At 44.2% G+C, this 16,023-nt stretch overlaps 1 protein-coding gene across 2 annotated transcripts in view; it reads right to left on the reverse strand.

Annotated features, from left to right (window-relative positions):
• Positions 1–16,023, reverse strand: part of HTT (huntingtin) — a 141,512-nt gene that overhangs the window by 81,575 nt on the left and 43,914 nt on the right. For both annotated transcript variants that reach the window (XM_082727054.1, XM_082727055.1), the window contains 11 exons: positions 13,567–13,647; positions 11,850–12,211; positions 8,948–9,071; positions 8,549–8,667; positions 6,685–6,796; positions 6,302–6,439; positions 5,288–5,446; positions 5,101–5,198; positions 3,877–4,016; positions 2,837–2,900; positions 2,487–2,587 (listed from right to left, as the gene is read on the reverse strand). In XM_082727054.1, coding sequence (XP_082583180.1) covers positions 2,487–2,587; positions 2,837–2,900; positions 3,877–4,016; positions 5,101–5,198; positions 5,288–5,446; positions 6,302–6,439; positions 6,685–6,796; positions 8,549–8,667; positions 8,948–9,071; positions 11,850–12,211; positions 13,567–13,647 — 1,498 coding nt within the window. The remainder of the gene's footprint in view (positions 1–2,486; positions 2,588–2,836; positions 2,901–3,876; positions 4,017–5,100; positions 5,199–5,287; positions 5,447–6,301; positions 6,440–6,684; positions 6,797–8,548; positions 8,668–8,947; positions 9,072–11,849; positions 12,212–13,566; positions 13,648–16,023) is intronic.

A 16,023-nucleotide genomic window follows, 5' to 3' on the forward strand; every position in this document is an offset into this window, starting at 1 on the left:
GGATCGAGCCCCAGGTTAGGCTCCCTGTTGAGCAGGAAGCCTGCTTCTCCCTCTGCCGCTCCCCCTGCTTGTGTTCCCTCTCCCGCTGCATCTCTCAAATGAACATATAGTATCTTTAAAAAAATTTTTTTTAAAATGCAGAATACAGGCAACATTTCCTAAGAGAACAGAAGGGCCCATTTCTGCCATCGGCAGTGTGTGTTCTGCAGAAGTGTGTTCATATGCTTTCGGACGGGGCTCATAACTCGTAGAAACAATCAACTACCTACTCACATTGGTCTGCAAACCCCAGTATCTTTAATAAAATCTCTCTTTTGTGGCGACCTGGTCATAAGCACAACTTCTTAAGGTAAAAATAAATGGCTATCATTTGCAGAAAGAGGGAAAGGTTCAAAATCATTGTAGGCAAGTCACACTAATCCAGCTAAGTGCAAGAAAAAGTACACCTCACAAGTAATCAAAGAAATACGCAAATGACAACACTGAAAACAGAAAAGATATACATCAAAATGAAACCTTGGTTTTCAGTCATTTGATCACAGAGATTTTGATTTCCTCTTTTATATTTTCCCTAAACTTTGTTAAGTAAACATGTATTACTTCAAAAAGATGAGGTATTTTTCAGGACACCTGGGTGGCTCAGTCGGTTAAGCATCTGTCTGCCTTCGGCTCAGGTCATAATCCCAGGGTCCTGGGATCAATTCCCACATGGAGCTCCCTGCTCGGTGAGCCTGCTTCTCCCTCTCTCTCTGCCTGCTGCTCCCCCTGCTGTACTCTCTCTCTCTATCAAATAAATAAATAAAAACTTAAAAAAAAATACCAATTTCTGCTTCAACAACTGATACATACTTAACTTTTTTTTTTTTTTTTTTAATCTTTTTTTGGTGAGAAGAATCGGGCACAATCATATTCTGGTCACTAAGAGACCAGTATGTTTCTGGAGAGCAATTTCACAGGAAGTACCAAAACCCATTAAAAAAAAATCCACTTCTAGGGGCACCTGGGTTAAAGTGGCTACCTTCAGCTCTGGTCATGATCCTAGGGGCCTGAGATCAAGCCCCACATGGGGTTCCCCGCTCACAGGAGAACCTGCTTCTCCCTCTTCCTCTGCCTTCTGCTCTGCCTACTGTACTCTCTCACTCTGTCAAATAAATAAATAGAATCTTAAAAAAAACCAACCAAACAAACAAACAAACAAAAACAAACCACTTCTAGGTACTGACTCCAAAAAATGAGAACATGTGTCCACACAATGTCTTGTGGGCAGATGTTCAGCCAGTACAATCCACAGTAGCCACAAAAGTGGAAGTAATATCAGCCATGCGGTGATGGGGTCATGGAAATGTTCTAAAACTGGGATTGTGGTGATGGTTACACAAATCTCTATGTTTACTACAAATCACTAAATCGTACACTTAAAATGGGTGAATGTGAAGGGACACAAAATCATACTTCAGTAAAGCTATGAAAAATTAAAAACAAAACAAAACAAAAAAACCCACAACACCAGAAAGCTTGGCCTAGTAACTAAACTTCCAGGAATTAATGCTCAGAAAAAAATGCATACATCAGCATTTATGTATAACAATATTCACAAGCATTATTCATTTTGTAAGTCATAGAAAACTTACTGTCCAACCAAATAATATTTACATAAAAGTTTATCACAACTACAGAATAAGACACTGGCCACTCACTGTATTTCTTTTTCTGAAACAGTATGCATGGCCTTCACCAATCTCACTCTGTAGGACATGTCATGTAATTCAGTGCAAACATACGAACATATCTGAATACAGGGGGCGGCTCCAGGTATCACTGGCAGAGTCAGGTTTTTTTTGTTTTTTGTTTTTTTTTTTTTAGAAGAGTCTGATAGCAGGAAGATGCGATAACATAGTACATGAAATGATCGGATCACTGAATTGCAAAATTGATCCCAATTTTGTAGAAGAGACTCATGCACAGACAATACTCAACACATTCACAGTGATTGTCTCCATAGGCAGAGCCAAAGGAGATTTCTATGTTCTTCTTTGTGCTCTTTCCTACATTCTAAACTTCTCACAATGAAAGCACATCACTTTTGGAGGCTAGCCTTGTTTTCACCCTCACTTTATTTATTATTTTTTTAAGATTTTATTTATTTATTTGACAGAGAGATCACAGGTAGGCAGAGTCAGGCAGAGAGAGAGAGGGAAGCAGGCTCCCCGCTGAGCAGGGATGCTGAGGCAGATGTGGGGCTCGATCCCAGGACCCAGAGACCATGACCTGAGCCAAAGGCAGTGGCTTAATCCACTGAGCCACCCAGGCACCCCTCACCCTCACTTTAGACTCCTGGTCTTTTCTGATGCTTTCAGAGGAGCTGAAAGTGAGCGTCCAGGATCCGGGAATGCTGACCTACTCTCAGATAACCAAGCTCCCCTCCGCCTACCACTTTGCACTTCCACCATGAAAGTGAGCAAAGAGAGAAAATGGGTGGTAGATACCTTATCAAGGCTGCTGCGGCAACATGACGCACCCTGGGGTCCTCGTCCCCGAGCAGATAGATGACCACATCATGGAGCACTCGTTCTTGCAGTTTTAAAAGCTTCAGAGAGAAGAAAACAAAAACAGATACGACATCTGTCTTTAAGCCCATTTCATGTAAGATACTTTGGAAGGCCCCTGAGGGAATGCTCACGACCACTAGTTTTAAATTCACACACACAAGCATGACTGTCACAACCTGAATCGCAGGGTCAGTCTAGAACAGAGCACACTCAGAGGAGACACACACCCCTGAGAAGGCACGACTACTGGAAGCTACAACATGGCCTCACAAAAATGAACTGCTTACCCCTGTGTAATGATGGGTCCCTCTGTGCAGGTTTTCTGCTTTTGCCTCCAAAAAGCTCACCAACCTAACAAAAGAACATTTTTAACATGAAACAATTTAGTGACTCCATGGACACCCACTGTCCACCTGCACAACCCTGACACGCAGGACACAGAGGGCAGCTCGGAGGGGGCTGGTCCTGCCGCCCAGAAGACCACAGAGGGAGCACGATCTCAGACCCATGGAAGGACCAAGGTTTTTAAGTAAGTGGACTTCATATTCCTCTCCTCGTTTCAGAATTAGTAAACTGTTTTCTTCAAAATAAATACTAATAATCTCATACTGTGAGAGACTCCAAGGGGCCTCAGAGTAAGCTCAGCCACCAGGGGAGGGGCCTGCTGACTCCGGGGAGGGGCTACACAGCCTCTGGAAGGTTCCTTGCCCCTGGCCCAGGGTCCCTCCCAGCAGCCAAAGCTGAGAGCAACCCCTCATTCAGAGAGACATGCTGAGAGAGAAAGAAACTACCCACTAGCCGCTCAGGGGCACTAGCCCTGAGCCTGGCACACAGCAAGCACATTGTAACAGCTGCGTGGAAAACACCCAAACGCCTGGATAATAGAAGAAATTTCCCCTCCCAAAAGACATCTTAAGCCAAACTTGTTCTTAGAAAATGCAAAAGGTATTACGTTATTTTTTAATTGCAACAAAGTACAGATGAGCTGTGTGACCTAAGTTCGGTATAATGAGGATGTTCCTTTTGTCCACATGAGCAAGAGTGATGGCAGTCTGAGCTCTCCTGTACCCTCCATCCACGCCACTCAGGTGACTGAGACCACCAGAAAGACCTAATCTTCCACCTGTATTGTAAAACCCCAAGCACAAAGCAAGCTGAGGAGGAAAGCAGCATCAGCTCTCCACGCCACCCAGACTCCCAACTCACAGGTGACTTGACGACCATCATGAATGAGCACCTGAAGCAATGACCCAGGTCTCTCAGTTCCTGGCCCGAACTCCCGAGCAGCTTTGGTTTACAGACCTAAGGAACCGGATTCATCACTCACCTAAAGTCAATCTCTGCAAGAGTCTCAAGAAGCTCTGTCCTCACCAGCCAGTAGGAGCTGTCCCTCAGAGTCAGCAAGTCGGTGACCAGTTGCAGCCCCAGTTCGCTGTGGCTGCTGCTGCAAAGACTCGTGACACAGTGCTGGAATACAAGGTCGCCATGTGATGGGGTCAGGCTCAGCGCCGCCACTGCCTCCTGATGGTTCCAACAGCATGAGCATGCGCGGCGTTCCCATTTCCTCCTCCTCTCACCGTGGCAGGGACGTTGAACTTTCCCCATGTCCCTCAGAAATGTCCTTAACTCCAGTTTAGCAATAAACATGTCCCTTCCCCATCACCGTATGTCCTCCTTCCTCCCACTGCTGTCTTAGTCAAGGCCTCTACTCCCAGACACCAATTTTGTGACCTCAGAGCAGGGGTAAACCTGTTCTAAAAGAAGCCTCAGCAAAGGGGAGCCGGGCCCTTTGCTAAGCAGCCCTGTACTCCACAGCCCCCCCCCCCCGCCCCGTGGCACAGCCCCTCTGGCTGCGCCCTCCCCGCCCCTCAGGGCACACAGCAGATGCGAGTGGACTCAAGGTCAGAGACCTGCTGTGCTCCCGCAGACAAAGAGCAACTGAAACCTGACAATCATCTGGAATTAAGGAACACTTCCTGCCATGACATTCTGAAAAGGGAAGGTATCCTATTCATGTGACAACTGTCAGGGTTTTCCTTTGATCTTTACTAGTTAACCATTAGTGTTGGTGACTGGCCAGCTGTGATTCACAGACCAGCTGATCTAAAAAGGTCTAGCACGCCACCGCGTCCAGACCGGGTGTGCCGCAGGGACATGGCACGGAGCTCACTGAACAACGTCACAGCCCCCCGGCCCCCAACTCAGCACCCTGTGGGCCCAAGAGTGCCGGTGGGGTTTAATTCAACAGGTTTTACCCTCCATGTTGGCCAAGTGTATGTCTAAATAGACCCTTTACGAAAAGAAACATTTCAAACAAACACTTGGAGTACTGAAACAAACACTTGGAGTACTGAAACTCCCGCGACACCCTAGGAAACAAACCTGACTGGTGACACCTGCTTTCTGCAGGGGCATGGCAGACACACACACGGCTGCTACTGTTTACAGCTTTGCAACATCTATGACTATTTAGTATTAAGCCCGATTTTAGTTATAACAGTGGCAAAATCTGCTAATCAAAGAACTGACTTGGACAAAAGATGACACTTACCCTCACAGCTGTACAAGCCAACTTGCAAGTCACAGAAGATTCATCCTTCAAAGTTTTCTGCAGCAAAGGAATGCAGTCCACCAGAGAAAATGTATTTCCTGACCAGAAGAGCAAATAGTAAGCACCTTTACATAAACTTGAACTTGGGCATTCTACCTAGAAAATGCACTGAAAACTCTACCATTACCTGTCAAGGCTCTGACGGTGCCCATCCAGTCCCCCACTTGGAAGCGGGACCTGCTGAGGATGGAGGAGATGAGGGTCCCACAGAGAACAGCCGTGGCTCCTCTGACCTGGGGGTCTCCGTGATCAATGTAGTTCAGGATGTCTGACACATACTGCTCCTCTGTAGAGATAAATTGCCCAGCCACTGTACAAGCCCCTACCATCAACTTTCTAACTCAGAACAAAAGCTTCATTCTCAGGAAAGAGGGGAAAAAAAGAAAGGGGGGGGGCAATCCAAATCTAGAAGAGACTTGAATATTAATAGCCATGAGCAGTAAAAAAATACGGTGAGGTTTAAGGATTCTAGATTCATCACAGGTCTGCTATCACTTCAACACAACAGATGTTCTGGACTATAATTCCAGGTTGCCAACCAATAATAAAATTCCAAGATTTCACTTCCAAAAAAAAAAAAAAAATTAGAGAAAATCAAACTAGTCCACACTTACCTAATATGAATTCAAAAGCACAAGTGTGTCCCCTTGCCCAAGGAAAGGGGGAGAAGGCAGGAGGATAATTTTAGAAGTGTGGCTCCTCCCCCATCTACTCCACCATGAGAGTGGGTCCCAGAGCGTGTGCTACAGGAGCTGGATCTGCGGCTGCTCTGCTCGTCTCGGCTGCCACTTGTCTCTGAGTGTGAACATCTGGCATGGCTGAGTGTGACCCAAAGCAATTTTGATTATACACGATTTGTGCTTTTGGTAAAAATGCAGTATGTATGTAAAGTGGCTCTTATGTTCCCACTTATCTACTGTCTTGTCACGTGTGTTTAAATGAAACGCTGCATCGACAGGGAGTCCAAAAAGCAAAAAGCACTATTTATGAGTTTTATATGGAGCTATAATACAGTTCAAAAATACCACAAATCAACTCAGAACACATATTACTCTAAACCACAACAGCCAAAAAAATGGTCTAAAGTAGTTTCCAAAGTACCAACTAAATGTGAGGGACAAGCCATGAACTTGTAACATACCAGGGTGCTCCATGGTGTCAAGAGGCACTTTATAAAGTTTGCTGAAGAAGGACTCGGGATGAAGGGCCACAGCAGCTCCCACACAGCTGAGCGCCAGCGCCTTCACACTGACCCTCACGTCCCTATCCGGAACCAACACTGCAAGGAAACCACTGAGATCACCTTCCAAGCAACCAACATTTAGTTTCCACAGAAACAAAACTAGACCCAGTAACCCTACTCCCCCAGCATCCCCTCCCTTCTCCCATCAGTCAGTGAAAGCCACCGTTGGGCCCAGACTCTACTCCCTCCCTCTGCTACAGCAATGAGGCATAAATCAGCCACGAGGTGACCTTGAGACGTCAGTATTTCCTTCAGGTCTGTACCTGCCTTTCTATACTTACCATTTTTCTCCCCAGTCAGCAAAAATGAAGCAGACAGAAGGCGGACACAATGGACAAGAGGAACAGAATCGTCATCGGTAGACTGCCCTATGTCACCTTTGATCCGGCAAGGCTACAACACAGAAAGCAACACTTGTTGGTCTTAGGATCAAGGAACCAGCACATTCACTCACTAGTGTGTTCAACAAACAGGTCCAGAGCACCAATTATGCCAGGTGCTGGGCACACAGAGATGCCCATCTTTGTCCTCACAGACCATGGTGGAGCCCAATCAGAGCGATCAGAGGCAGCTGAGCCACAGGGTCACATGGGCGGTGGCAGCGATGAGCTCAAGGTACAGTGAGGACATGCTGGAGAGAAGGCAGCTGGGAGCCGGCACTCAGGAGAGGTTGCTCAGGCAAGAATAGCATGAGCCACCATCTAGAGGACAAAGGGCAGCTACTCAGGCAGAGGCAAGAGCCCTGCGAATGCCCAGAGCTGAGAGGGGGCAGACCTGGCTGGAGCAGGACCTGGAAGGAAGCACAGAGGCTGCAGGATGACTGGGCATCTACAGAAGGACTAAGTTCAAAACTGTTCCCTGCCCTCAAGGAATTTAAAATTAACTGGGAAGATAAGCCACTTACAGGTAAAAAGGTAAGCAATTCAGGGATATTTAACAAGCAATTCAGCAGATAAAGTCAACAACAACAACAACAAAACCCAAACCTGATTAAAAACTAAGGGCTTGAACAGACATTTCTCCAAAGACAAAATACAATGGCCAGGAAGCATATGAAAAGATGTCCCACATCACTCATCATTAGGGAAACGTAAGTCAAAGCCACAGTGACATACAACCTCACTCCCAGTAGGATGGCTGCTCTCAAAAAAAGCCAGAAAATGACAAGCTTAGGTGAGGACCCACAAAAACCAGAACCCTGCGCGTGGCTGGTGGGAGCACAAACTGGTGTGGCCACTGTGGACAATGTGTGGAGGGTCCTTCAAAAAAAAACCTAAAACTAGAACTACCAGAGTACTCTGAAATTCCACTTCTGGGTGTCTATCCCAAAGAACCTAGAGCAGGGTCCTAAAGAGAAGCCTGCACCTCCAAGTTCACAGCAGCATCATTCACATCAACCAGAAGACAAGTAAACCTAAGGATCCATCAACGGATGAACAGAACAAAATGGAGTCTGCACAGTGGAATATGCCTCAGTGTCAGAGAGGAAGGGAATCCTGACACATCCTACAATACAGATGAAGTCTGAGGACATTATACACAGTTGACGTAAGCTAGTCACAAAAGAACAAATACCACATGGTTCCACCTGTAGGGAGACACAAAGGAGATGGTGGGAGCCAAAGGCTGGGGAGAGGAAGGAATGGGGAGTTAGTGGCGAATGGGGACAGAGTTTCAGTCTGGGGAGAGGGAAAAGAGTTCTGGAGATGGAGGGTGGTGACAGCACTTACGCCACCAGGGAGCGCACTTTGCACCGGTCACTCTGGCAAACTTTATATGTATTTTATGTAAACAAACAAATGTATTATTCCACAAACAAAAACAAGACATGCTGCAAGACAAAGCATGACCATCAAATGATCGGCCCAAGAAATCAGGTGAGGTAGCAATCAGTGTAAGACAAATCTGTCTGGGAAGGACTCTCAGGAGGCAGAACTTGAGCCAGTTCTCAAGGATCTGGGTAGTATCTGTAGAGGCAGTAAAGAGGAGCACACCTAGGAAGTGGTCACTACTTAAGGGGAAATAGGTGGGCAGAAGCTCAGAGATGGGAAAGCTAGAAGTAAGGCACACGGACAGGAGCCAGAGTAATCCTAAACACTCACAGAAGCTCAGAATGCCAAGTGGTCTTCTGCCTAAACATCTCACCTTGTTTTCTTGATCTCCTGGTTCAGCAGCTTCATCTTTGGAGACAAATTTATCGATGCTGCTGTCAGAGGCCTGTCTGCTGTGGCCCATGCTTCTCAGTAAATGTGCTTGCTGAAGAGCTTCATAATCAGAGAAACTGAGATTGAGCGACAAGTTTCCAATAAAAAAACCCAATATTCATATTTATGCAAAGTCCACATGAAAGTATAGGATTTAGATCAAGAACAAGGACAGTAATTCCTCAACTGACCTTCCTTATTTGCTATTTACAACTCAGAAAACAAAAATACTCCAAGATTTCTTCTTGGAAATCTTGACAACTAAAAATCTTGACATCTAACCCTGCGATGTCAGGGTTGAAGAAAATATTTCCACAGTGCACTGCTGAGGTCCACCTACCAACTGAAGAGCTTCGGAAAGCATCTGCATCTTCATCTGGAAGGACACCCGTGGCTTCCTCATCCTCGTCCGGTGGCTGTCCGATCTGCATCCCCGAATACTGGCTGTCAGCACCGTCTAACACCTGCACAGTACGAGAGGGGCTGGTGAGGGCTCTGAAGGTACATCACCAAGGGACAGGCTCTCCGACATGGAAAAAGGCAAAGGCAAAAATCACACGGACCACATCTCTCGTACTCACACAAAGGTTATTTCCTGAAATGTACAGAGAGGTGTGCGTGTCCATGATCAAGCTTCCTTGATCACACATTGCTACTACATTACAAAAAGCTTTATGACTATAAAAATGCCAAAGAAATTCCAACCTAAAAATTTCTCTTTGTGATATTAACAAAAAAAAACCTGAACAAAAATCTTTACCTTCACAAGCAAGTTTTACAATAAGTCAACAATGAGAAAAATCTTTAGAGAAACACCTTCTTTTAGACAAATACCTAACACTACACTAGGTTAGCTTCTAAATTGCCAGAACTAAATCAACTAAGTTTTAGACACAGTGTATCATACACTTGGCTGTAAACTTGAATTATGATCCATATTGTGAAACTTTACACATTCACTTGAAATCTCATGTAATTTACCTGAAAAACTGAGTGACAGAACCTCAATACATTAGCAGGAACTGAAATAAACTCTGCATTATTTTTAAAAAGTCATTCCGAGTCCCTAGCTATACCACACTGTCCCAACTAGTTTACCAAAAAAACCTTACCTCAGTTAAAAAAAATGTATTAAAATGAGAAATTTCACCATAATAAAAACAATACTTCTTGAATATTTTACTACACCCCAGGCAGAATCAAAAACCACTTTATATGCATCATCATAAGTCTTACAGTGCAAGTACTGTTACCCTCCATAAGAAAACGGAGGCAAGAAGGTTCACACATGGTCCAGGCTACACGGCTAAGAAACAACCGAGCCAAAATTCTCATCCGGGTGGCTCTTGGCAGCAGCCCCTTGGCCACCGCGCTGGGCTGTCTCATGAGGAAATTCTCTATACCTTCACTTGTTTCTTTTCCTCTATGGCACTCATCACCGCCTAACTATGTATTTGTTTACTTATTGATTACTCACTTAGTATCTGCCCCCACATGCATGCACACACTCTGCCTAGAATAGGGGTAGTTAAGCCATTACCTAATGACCAAACCTGGCCCACCACCTGTTTTTGTAAATAAAGTTTTATGGGCATGCTAGTTCATTTACATATAGTCAATGCCTACTTTCACCGGACAGCAGCAGAGAGGAACATGTGATAGAGGCTATATGGCTTAGAAAGCCAAAGCTCTTTGCTGTCCGGCCCGTAATGGAAGGGGTCTCTTGACCCCTCTAGAACATTAGCTTCGTGTGAGCAAGGAGTTTTATGTTGTGCCCTCTACTTTCGTCCCCAGCTTGTGAACACTCCATGGAACTTAACAGGCACTCAGTATACTTGTTCAGCAAATAATTAATGACTACATAACAGACAGGGAAGCATCCCATAAACCAGGAAAGAACTCCACCAATGTGGGAATTATGAAGGGAAGATGTTCATTTTCTACAGGCCAGAGAGACCTGCAGAGGTCCCGTTCCCAGCACTGTTACCCAGTGAACAGCGGGGTAATTTCAAGAGGTGGAAAGTTTTCAGAATTTCCCATGGCCTTTCATTCCTACTTCTAACAAACCCACCAGAAACCATCCATCGTAAAGAGGCAAGAAAGCCCATGGAAGCTGGTGCAATAAACACACAGCAGAATCTCCCCCACACACTTAATGGCCAGCACTTTCCCTAACCTTCTCATTTTTCCTGCATAATGTTCCAACTGTATGTCCTACGCTTCCCCAGGTCTTCTAGTTAAAAACCCCAGCTGTGAGCTCACAGCTCTACCAGAGGAACTGCAAATCCACGTGGCCATCAGAAACTGAATCCACGTGACAACCTGACAACTGCTCAATAGGGACGTGCCAGTGATTTATCTCATGATTTTGTCATTCGATGCTTCTGCATTCATCCACGTAAAAAAAACCCAAAAACCAAACCAAAAATGTTCTTAATAAAACCTATTCAATAATAACAGAACACTTAACAGTACAAATTGTTTTTTTAAAAAAGGAGTGTTAAATTCTGTATAACTTTTACCAAACTTGGGTGTTCAGACCATCCTTAAGGTACTTCCTCTCTGCTAGCTCAGAAACCAGTAATGTACTTAACTCCATGCTCTATAAGAGGGGATATGTTGCAGAAGGTTTTGAAAAGCGCCCCCCCCAAAAAAAGTTAGAGACACAGTGTTAATGTTTTTAATTACAATGTATTAAGACCACAGATCTGGGGTACCTGGGTGGCTTAAGCAACTGCCTTCCGCTCAGGTCATGATCCTGGAATTCCAGGATCAAATCCCACATTGGGCTCCTAGCTCCACAGGGAGTCTGCTTCTCCCTCTGACCCTCTCCCTCTCATGTTCTCTCTCTCACTCTCATTCTCTCTCAAATAAATAAATAAACTCTGGAAAAAGAAGAAAATCTTTCAAAAAAAAAAAAAAAGACCACAGATCTGTTAATAGGTTCCTTACAGATATTTTAAGTAATGATTTAATCCGTACTCAGCAAGTTCTTAATGAATTTAAAATGCATTCAATTTTAGCAAAATTCGTATCATCAACTAACCTAATCTGACCTCCATGTTCAACACAAATGACACTTAGCCATTGTCCTCAGGGAGGGTCTTAGATGGGGTTGAATTCCCCATTAATGACCTGAGCTGGTAAGCTCTGCTCTTTCCTTAGTGAGTCAGACAGGAAGAGGGAAATGAGCAGGAGGGTCTAGGTCTGGGCCTGCTGGCGCGAGCCCTTCACCCACTTACAATTTCAGAACTGTCCGAAGGGGTCACAGCTGAATCAGGTCCCTCAGTGGTGGTCTGGGAGCTGTCACTGACTGGGGAGGAGGCCTGGGTGCCATCATTCAGGTCCATGGCTGGGTCAGACGGGACGGCACTGATCTGGCTGGAGCTGTGGCTCAGGATATCCTCCTCGTCCCCGTCGGTGGCTGCACTCGCCAGGTCACAGCTGGTCAGATCCACCGAGTCTGGCTGCAGCGTATGCTGTGACCGGGGCTGCTCGGTGATGATGTCATGGCCCACAGAGTCCGCAGCTGAACTGGCAGAGCCAGGAGTGGAGACTCCAGAAGACGCAGCCAGCTCACCACCAATCTCACCTTTGACTGAGGCTGAAGACAAAGAAACACACATTCCTCAAAGGGCCAGGGAAACGTTCAACAGGGAATCAAATGCTTATAAAATACCCCAAAATTCACTGTCACCAAATGTTTTAACTGCAAAAAATCGTGAAATAGAGTGAAAATGTGAACTAGTAAATTTCAAAAGCAAGATGAGTGCATTCTTCAAACATTACTAAAATTGCTTTTTACTGTATTCTTGACTTAGCCTTCACTCTATTACCATGTCATAGTCATAAAATAAGGATTATCAGTAGGTGTTTCCTAAATGCTATGAAAATTCTCAAATGGTATTTCACTGTAAAAACTGACGTATGCTTAGGAACAATACCACTTCAAGTGTCTGAGCAACTGCTCAGCCTCAGCTTGGAGCAGTGCAGCCAGACCGCGCCTCACAGGCAGGCTGGTTGGGCATAAGCATGTGGGTGCTCTCGCTCAGCAGGTCGCACTCAGAAACAGTGGGAAGTCACCATCTCTTTGACATGGGTTTGCCTTCTTCCCAGACCCTGTTCAAGACTGCTTGAAGCCGTCTTAGAAGCAGCCAGTCCTCCCCTCCTGGAGTGCAAATGTGCAGCATGTTTTCCTAGCTCTGTTTTTAAATTCTCATTAAAAAAGTCACACACTATGTAAAAATCGATAAAGAAAGATCTACACCCAGGTGTTAGCAGTGCTCCCTAAAGACCACTGGGTCAGTGAGCCCTCAAGCTATATAATGTGGCAGAGAGCTAGAATTTGGATTTTCTTTTACTTTTGTAATTTAAAAAAAAAGAAAAAAGATTTCTGTTTTATAAAAAATGAGTAAATAAATAATCACCACTGGAATTATTCAGATTTTCTTTCCCAAATACTTTCGTCCTATTTTCGGTTGTCTAAAAGTATTCTTTTGGATAGGATTATACCACTCATTTAATCCAATTATTAGCATATTAATCAATACTTCTCTCATAATGTGAATAAAGAATCTGTAAACAAATGTAAATTTCTCTCAAGTTAAGTGTTCCACAGACAAATGTTAATCCCATTTTCCTCTTACAACCCATATAATTCACGAGACACTTACCTACCATCCCCTACTACATAAGAGTTATGCTCAGGGAGTAAACCTAATTTTCAAAGAACCTAAGGAAAACAGCAAACATTTGATCCAAGAAAACACACACACATACATTTCAAAGTAAATGTCCTAAAAATAGTATGAACTAGCCACCATTTGAGCAAGCTGGCTTTACCACTATTCCCAGGAGCACAGCCCTTCATGAGGGGCAGGGGAGGGGCAGTGAAGGGGCAGGGAAGGGGCCAAGAGAAAGACAGGAGGGGTGGTATCACTGTCCCTCCCTGAGACCTACCTGTGAAGGCAGGGCTGCTGCCCTCCGATCTGGACTCGGAGTCATCCTCCAAGGCTGCTGCTTCTCCAAAGAGCACTTTCCCTAGGAAATGATGTAGCAAGAGTCCTTAACCTTGCTACGGGAAAGACTTCAAAAATCAAATAGATGCACACTCTAAGCGGAAAATCATAAACATATTTAATTCGTTCTCTCATATGGTATAATGTACTTTTGTACCTCTAATGTACTAAACACAGAGAATGCCAAGATATTATATTTAGATATTACTAAAATCAATAAACCTATACAGCACAAAGTTAAAAGCAATGACTCTCAAACTGTAACACCAAGTATTTTAATAATTAATAAGAATTTACTGACTTAGATCTGTATTACTGTTGGGTAATTTATATTACTATTTGATCTCAAAGACCGTAAGCTATGGCTAGAAGCAATTCTGTTAGCCCTTAGGACACTCACGGTCGTATCTCCAATGGCAATCAGAGCGTACACATAACCACTGAGCTCCTGAAACAAATAGCACACTGCGTGCCAGCAGCCAAGAGGTGTCAAAACACTTAAAAACAGAAAGCGTTCATACACAGAATGTCACCCCAAAAATCACTTCTACTCTCTTCTCCTTTAAGCTGCCAGACTTTATGGTGTAATCAGAACCTGAGGCCATATGATCTAGGAGGATAGAATAATAGTTCATCTTTTGCAAAGCTGTAAAAACATATTTAACAGTTCTTGGTTTCCAAATTATATCAATTTGTCTTCTACTGATAAGAAAAAAGGAAAAGAAAAGTCTTAACATGATTTAATTGGACTAGTTAAATCACCATGGTTACACTACACATAAAGGTCACTAAATGACCCTCTAGAAATAATTATCGGCAATTTCCAATGCCTAACTTCACTAGTTTCCGAGGATTAGGTCATAGATGTGACAATTTCCAGAAATCTATACTGGTGTGACACTAAAGGGGGAAAAAAGGCAAAGAAAAAGCAGAAGAAACCCAAAATCTATATAAAATGAACAGCAATTTGGCTTATCTAAGTAACAGGGTTGTTCTTTACAGAACAAGTGACTGACCCTGAGAAAGCAAGAAAAATCCACCCTGTGTGTGGGGGTTAATGAGAACAGTCTCTATCCTGAGAATCAGGGTTTGCCCCCCTGTTCCAAGGAGCCCTCCTCAAGGGGTACAAGGTCCTGGCTGCTGCCAGAAGTGCCCCACCAGGCTGCCACAGAGCCCCTGCCCTCATCCCACATCCAATGTCAATTCTCCTGTTCTCTCTCACAGATTTGCAGATCTCACCTGGGGAAGAAAAAGGATTTTTGCAACTGTAACAAAGAAGGCTTAAAAACTGTAGCTCGCAATGAGAAAGGAAAAGAAAACAAAAACACTAAAAACACAAAAAGGATAGTGGGGACATACCACCTTCCTACCCAGAAGGAAAAGCTCATCTTAACGGTGGACCACCCAGGAAGGTGGCTAAGCAATAAGGCACCTCGTCACCTGCCTGCCATGGTCCCCTCCTGCTTCTGGAACAGAGAGACTGACTTTGCCTAGAAGCCATTGGCCTTCAAACAACCTTAGTGTTTCACCGATTTCTCACATTTGATTAAGTATACTGCACTATGACGGCCCAAACACGATGGATTCTAGTTCTAGGAAATGTTTACTTAACCCAGTCAGGGCTAGAATATTAGTCCTGTTAAAGTCCCGTTCAATACTGCAAGTAACACTAGGCATTAGGCTCACAAACTCTCAACTCGTGACACAAAGAAATATTCATATGTTTGTATCGATTATACCTCAATAAATTCTTTAAAAGATTCATCTTTTAAGATTTCAAAAGAGAAAATGGCAGCAATTCCTTCCTCTGGATATCCAGACTGGAAAAGAAAATAACTGGTGGGGTCAAGTGTTCATGTGTACCAAACCTCTCCGATTAGAGATCAGAAACACTTAAAAAAAAAAAAAAACCTGTTCTGGGATGTACAAAGTTAAATACAGCTGAAAAACTGCCATCAGCCCAAATTACCCAAATAATTAACCAAACATCATTCCTGACTAATGCTACACAGAATTCACAGGAAAGGCAAGTTACCTTTATAAAACATAACACAGTCTCTAAGACAGAAGCAGGAGAACTAGAGCAGGCCTATTTCTGTAACTCCAGTTTCACAGCACGGAAGCCACAGCCATGAGCTAAGCATCGCCCGTGGCTGCCTTCTGCCACAAGACAGAGCCAAACAGAGCAGAGGCAGGAAGGCCCACAAGGCTAAAACAGGCCCTTTACACAAAAAGTTTGCTGACCCCTGACAAAAAGCATTAGAAATTTATGACAAAGCCATTTTGATACACAAGCAATTTTCAAAAGCCACCCTACAGAACTATTCCGGCCCAGTTACATTTATACATACATCACTCCGTGGAGAAGAGGTACAGACACAGTCGACGGCGTTACAGA

Source organism: Mustela nivalis, assembly GCF_964662115.1.
Source record: "Mustela nivalis genome assembly, chromosome: 4".
Lineage (NCBI taxonomy): Eukaryota > Metazoa > Chordata > Mammalia > Carnivora > Mustelidae > Mustela > Mustela nivalis.